Source organism: Dipodomys merriami, unplaced genomic scaffold, assembly GCF_024711535.1.
Source record: "Dipodomys merriami isolate MVZ:Mamm:240054 unplaced genomic scaffold, mDipMer1.0.p SCAF_56, whole genome shotgun sequence".
NCBI classification, from domain to species: Eukaryota; Metazoa; Chordata; class Mammalia; order Rodentia; family Heteromyidae; genus Dipodomys; species Dipodomys merriami.
Window position 1 is genome coordinate 1,133,060 of NW_027206135.1, and position 6,384 is coordinate 1,139,443.

Genomic DNA, 6,384 nt, shown 5'->3' on the forward strand with positions numbered 1-6,384 from the left:
GAAGCAGTGTAGGCTAACAGAAGCTCAAAATGACTGTCAGGATGGTTATCTCTGTGGATTAAGATATTAAATTTACATTAAAAATGATTAAAGCCAATGTTTTAAGCCAGTATGAAAAGTATGTCTTAAGGTAGCATTCAGTATTTTAAGGAATTACGTTCCTAAATGATAATCTTAGGGATTGTCCTGTATGGGGAGTTTCTCTCAAACACTCGTTTTTACAGCTCTTAAGAAATCACCTGTGCTGGACCCTCCCCTCCACAGCCTTCCCTCCGCCTAAAGATGTGGGAAAGCTGCTCTGTCTGGCTCTGCAGGAAGTAGGAGCCAATCAGCCCAGTGTCATAGCTTTATTGATTATTTTCCAGTTTCACTGGTGTCAGACAGCACAACTCAGTGGCCGTGGCTGAGAAGCCCTGCCACATCTATCAACAGCAGTCAGGAGGCTTGTCACCGGGCTGTAGATGTGCTTGTGTGCACGTGCATCATACACACACATGCACACAAATGAGCACGCACACACACACACACACACACACACACAAAGATTTTGCATATTCCTGCATGCAAACTATATTATGCTTTTACAAATTTGTGCTTTTTTTTTTTTTTAACAAAACACAATTACATATAACTGGTCTGGGCTTCATTAAGCTACCAGGGACTGAGAAAACTCCAAAGAGGCAGAAAATGTCAAATAACACTCCAGTGGAACCACCATCACCAAGCTATCGCTATTAAAATCAGTAATATAAAAATAAAAAGTGCTTTTTTGAAAAAAGCACTAAACCATAACATAATTAAGATTCACAAACCTTGATATGTAACATATTCATATTAATGTATGTTGATGTAGAAGATACAATGTACAACAGAGAAAAAAGACACGTTGTCAAACTTGGAAGCCCCAAAATACAGTTACCACTAGAGAATTAAAGTTAGCAGTTGCCAAAGGAAAACAGCCTGAAATCAACAGCAATAATTGGTAGTGTGTTACATATAAACCCTAAAGGAATTATGATTCTTCTATTAAATCTTAAGAAGAAACACAATCAAAAACAGTTCAGAAATAAGTAGCAGCAACTGATTGTACCAGTTAGCTTTTTCTCTTCCATCTCCCCAAAGTTTGTCCTTAACTTCTAGTTTTGTATCTAAGAATGTGCAGTCTGCTAGCCTTCTACACTGAGAGGTCATATCTGCAACAAGCCTTTGGCTTTTGGAATAGGAGTTCTGCGCGCACGCGCACGCACACACACACACACACACACACACACACACACACACACACACACACACTGCTTTATTATACTCTGTACTAATCATAACCGGACACCAAACCTAATCTGCAGAAATAGATCCGGAAGCAGGCAGACATGCAAATGTACTACTAGGTAAAAATAATCACTTATATTACAATATGGACTTTTCATATTTTACCAAAATAAAAACCAAAGTCTTGAATATTTCAAGTTCCAATATTTGAATAGCATCACAATACAGAATTCTCACTTTACCTAGGCATTGTACATTATGTAAAACACACTAGTTTGACATTAATATTATACATGGCAATAAATATAATTTACATCTCTATACTGTGCTTCCAAGAGGCGCTTGCAGTCTGTACAAGCAAAAGACTGATCATGAGCCTTGTCAATAAATACTATTACAATGCTTACAGTTTGACCAGCAAAGTTACAGTTTCAATAGACCTCACAAGCAACACCCCTCTTGGTACAGGGACTCACGAAGCTCCCACTGCTGCAAGTACCATCCACGGCAACATCCAACCAAAGAGAGATTTGTGTTCTGTCTAAGCAGAGAAGACGCAGAGCTGGGACCTGGCCAGCTCACAGCTGGTCAACCCTGTAGGAATTTTTGACAAGGACTGACTAAAGACAGAAAATACAGGAGACATTGCACACCTGTGGCTGCCTAGTGGTTTTACTGCTTCCCTTATGGCCTCAGCAGATGGACATCATCCAACCTTGAAAATCCACCAAGACTGGCCTTCTGAGGGCTAGGCGTCCCACCACATCAGGTGTCCATCCGAATTCTGACCTTCACACTGCATTTCATCTTCATCTTATTTCCATGACAAATCCATGTTCATGAGCTGAGCTGCCAATTTTTAAGCATTCAGAAAAGCTTGGACTTAATATTGAAATCTCTTTGTAGAGTGAAATGGTTTGTTTTCTAAGGCGAACACAGCTGTAGCTATCCTTCCATCCAGAGGCCTCCAGACTTCCGTCTCTAATATCAGAGGACGTGTGTGGTCATGCTGCATGCGTGGATCAGGCTCCTGGCGCTCTGTGCTCATCCTCTGCATGTTCTGCCAAGAACACAGGTCTTCAGGGATTCTCCTCCTGGAAGAAGCTGACAAGAAAGGCCATCCTTGTAACCATTTGCCCGCATCCATGCATCATGATCTACTTGGGCTGGGGATGTAGCTTAGGTAAACCCCTTGCGTAGCACGCGCAGGACCCTGAGTCCATCTCTGGCACTAGGGAAAGAGAGAACAAGAAAAGAAAAAAAACATACCAAGTAATGAAAGGATGTCTTCAGTGTCTGCCTCTACCCCGCACACCCCAAAAGCTGAAACAATATTTCACACACTCAAACCCAGGCTGGGCAACTAGAAACCTAAAAGGAAGAAAATTGAAAGAGGAGAAATGGCTACAGAAATGTGTCTATTAGGTTGTGAGTTCAAATACCAGCACAGGCCCTGGCGCTTCCATTCTTTATTTTACTGAACACATATTTACATGTTTCAAGGGGTCAGGGGAGTAAACACATATGGTCGGTATTGTCTTCTAGGTACTGAAACAGACAGTCTTGTATGGACCTTCGATGTAAGGGCCTTGAAGATCTTGTCACACTGAATGAAGTACAGGAGGCTGCTTCTTGATATAAGTTCTGGAATCCTACGAGTAACAACCGAGTGCGTGGAAGAATCACTGTGCAGGCAGGCTAAGAACAGCTTTTCTTCAGTGAGGTGATACAGAAAGCCTCACAAACCCTCAGTCCACCCAGGGAATGACTGGCAAGAACTGATAACCAGTACTGAGCCCCACAGGACACCGCGGGGCTTCCTTCCCGAATGCAGCCCCAGGCGTCACTCGGAGAGCTGTTCAGCCTCAGCTGCAGCCTCTGGTGCAGGCTGTTTGCACAACAGCTTTCCAACAACCAAAAAAAAAAAAAAATGCCCTTTATCTGTAGTTACTGTGTTTCTTTACTACACTCCTTACATAAAACTTGACCTCTCAGAGGGCTGTAAATTCAGCAATTCATCATTCATTAAAAATTACTATTCAAGTTGCTGAAACATTTTACAAATGTTTTATTCATGCCTGCCAGAGATCACAGAAAAGCAATGCCATCATTTTCAATTCTTAGTGGCTTGTTTAGCACTCCCTACAGCTTACTTTGTTTCAGTGATACTTCAGATTTTAGTTAAGAGTTTTCCATTTTTCTCCTTCCACATGTGTTTCTTTTCCTTTCCCAAACCCAAATGTTCAGGTATAAAATGTATTAAAAGATTATCTCCTGTCCTGCTGCATTTGCTGTTTCCTAACACTCTGAAGAAGCCAGTGGAACCTTTCTTTACCACTCTGACTTAAAAGTCCTCATGTAGGGTTCTCCCTCTCTTCGCCTAGTCCCCCTCCCCATCCCCTCCTGCCCCACTACCTCCTGCCCTTCCATCTACCTCCCACCCCCCTTTGCCACTTCTGAGCAAAGTTGGCCCGCTGTGGTGTGGAAAGCTTCAAGCTCTTCAGGCTGAAATGTCTGTTATCTTGCGTCCCACAGCCTTCAATGCTTGGGACCTGAGTTTGCCATTTCTGGGCACTGTTTTTTACAGGGGAGAGAGGCTCAGGCTGGCTGGGAAGCAGAGCTGTCCCTGGCGGGCCCTGCCTCCCAGCCACGGAGCCAGGGAAGGCTTGGGGCCCCAGGAAGCCTGCGCTGTTTGCAGGTGAGATGCCAGCCAGGCTGCCAACCCCCATCCCAGGCTGCCAACCCCCCATCCCCTGGGATGGCCTCCCAGAAATGATCAGGACAGCCTCTCTTTCCAAGGCTTTCCTATGAGCTTCCCACAGAGAAGTAGGCTGCTACCCTGGATGTGGCTCGGAGCTGAGGCACACCAGCTCCAGGGCTGCAGCTGTGTGTGCTCAGTATTGTCTTCTGCTGGGGATTTCAGCTTGCTCTGGCCGTCACAATCTATGGCTGGAAGCAACAGAGTCTGGACAAACCCAAAAGCCAAGCTGCATGGGCAAACTTCCCTGCAGGAACTCTACCAACATCCTACACAAGGGCTCCAGCTCCTGGAGAGGCTTGACGCCTGTGGGTACAGAGGCCCCTGCACGCAGGAGGCAGAAGGGAAAGGAAAAGCTCAACCACTGTTGGCTCCAGTTGGTCAAAGACGACTGAGGGAAAGGAGGCAGAGTGTGAACGTGCCCTCTCCAGCAGTCCCTGTGGGTTTTACAAACCACTTTCTAGGATGTGCTCTGAGTGACCGAAGCCACCCAGGGAGGCCCGGGAGAGTACCCGGGAGAGGCCTTACCGTGCAGGAGGGCGGGCACCGGCCCCGCGTGCCTTCACAGGCTGGTGTCTCCATTCTGCTTGAACTCGGAGAGGATGTTGAGGGTCAGGTCTTCGCTCTTGGACTGCAGGTTGGCCTCGCTCCTCCGGGAGGCCTTCCTGGTGGCCCGGGAGAGCCTCCTGCGGAACGTGTCCCCTGCCAGGAAGTAGAGGATGGGATCCACGCAGCTGTTGAGGCTGGCCAGCCCGCGGGTCACCTGGTAGGTGGCGTAGACGCGATCGTTGAAGGCGCACATCTCCGGGGTCTGGAAGTCCAGCCGGGCGCGCAGGTTCATGGTCTTCATGACGTGGAAGGGGATGTAGGACACGGCAAAGACGGCGAGGACAATGATGACCAGGTAGATGGACTTCCTGCGCAGCGGCGAGTGGTCCAGGTCGTTGCGCACGAGCGCGCGCACGATCCGGCCATAGCAGGCCAGGATGAGCACGAGCGGCACGCAGAACATGGCCACGGTGGTGCACAGGCTGTAGAGGAAGTAGCCGCGCAGGTGCTCGTCGGAGGTGGTGTCGTAGCAGGCGACCGTCTTGTTGGGGCGCACGCCGGTGCCCGAGTAGAAGAGGATGGGCGCGATGGCGGCGGCCACCAGCAGCCAGACGAGCGCGCTGACGCGCACGGCTCCCGCGCGCTGCAGGCGGCCGAGCGAGCGCAATGGGTGCACCACGCCGCTGTAGCGGTGCGCGCTGATGCAGGTCAGGAAGAGGATGCTGCCGTACAGGTTCACGTGGAAGAGGAAGCGCTGCAGGCGGCACAGCGCGTCGCCGAACACCCAGTCGGTGCGGTTGAAGTAGTAAAAGACCAGCGCGGGCAGCGTGAGCACGTAGAGGAAGTCGGCCAGCGCCAGGTTGAACATGTACACCGAGATGCCGCTCCACGGCCGCAGGTGGCACACGAACATCCACATGGCCACGCTGTTGCCCACGAGCCCCACCACCGCCACTACGATGTACACGGCCGGCAGGTAGTAGAACTGGAAGCCGGTCTTGGTCAGTGCGCAGCGAAACGCGGCGGCCGGTGGTGCGGCCGAGCCGTTGCCCCAAGGCGCGGACACCGACGCGGGGCCGCCCAGGAAGGCGGCATCCGTCCCGTTCGGGACCGACGGCCACGGCACCGCGGTCATGCTCTGCGGCGCGGCCCGGGCAGCGGCTCCGAGGGGCGGGCGCGGGCTGCGGGCGGGCGGCGGCGGCCCGAGGCGCGGGCCGCATGGGCCAAGCGGGCGCGCGGGCTGGGCGGGCGGCGGGGTTCGCCCGCGCCGGCGGCCATGAAACCCGCCCGGGGCGAGCCGCCGAGCCTGCCCCGGGCCGCCCGGGGAGGTCTCTCTGTGCCGCGGCGCGCGGGCTCCGCCGCCAACTTTCCCGCCGCGCTGCCCCGGGCTCCGCGCCGCCCGCGGGGCTCCGGCCGGGCTCTCCCCGCGCGCGGAGGGCGCCGCCCGCCTCCGCCGCCCGAAGGTCAACTCGGCTGCAGCGCCGTCCTCGCGCTGACCCGGGAAGCCGGGGCCAGGAGCCGGGCGCCCGCCGCGCCGCCGCCTCCTCCTCCTCCTCCTCCTCCTCCTCCTCCTCCGGCCGCGCCCGCCCCGAGCTCCGCCCCGCGCCCACCCCGCGCCCGCCCCGAGCCTCCTCCCGCCCCGCGCCCGGCTGTCCGCGCCCGCCCCGCACCGGAGCCGCTGCCCCGCGCCGGGTTCCCTGCGCCGCAGCCCCGGCCCTCCGCGAGGCAGCCGCGCTCCCAATGCCGGGCGGGCAGGGCGCCTGAAGTCTAAGGAGGGGGGCGGAGCCTGAGTGCCCGGAGTCCGCGCC

At 53.1% G+C, this 6,384-nt stretch overlaps 1 protein-coding gene across 4 annotated transcripts; it reads right to left on the reverse strand.

Annotated features, from left to right (window-relative positions):
• Window positions 1–1,224: 1,224 nt before the first annotated feature.
• Window positions 1,225–5,763, reverse strand: LOC138812158 (P2Y purinoceptor 1-like). 4 transcript variants are annotated; one of them, XM_070000093.1, is made up of 2 exons: window positions 4,556–5,763; window positions 1,225–2,500 (listed from the first exon to the last, which is right to left on the reverse strand). In XM_070000093.1, exon 1 carries the CDS (start codon window positions 5,709–5,711, stop codon window positions 4,590–4,592), a length of 1,122 nt encoding a protein of 373 aa, XP_069856194.1. In that variant the 5' UTR covers window positions 5,712–5,763; the 3' UTR covers window positions 1,225–2,500; window positions 4,556–4,589. The 4 variants fall into 4 exon arrangements, with proteins under 4 accessions (XP_069856194.1, XP_069856192.1, XP_069856193.1 ...); XM_070000091.1 differs by having other exon boundaries at window positions 1,225–2,373; window positions 4,556–5,739; XM_070000092.1 differs by lacking the exon at window positions 1,225–2,500 and adding an exon at window positions 2,565–2,640 and having other exon boundaries at window positions 4,556–5,739.
• Window positions 5,764–6,384: the final 621 nt, after the last annotated feature.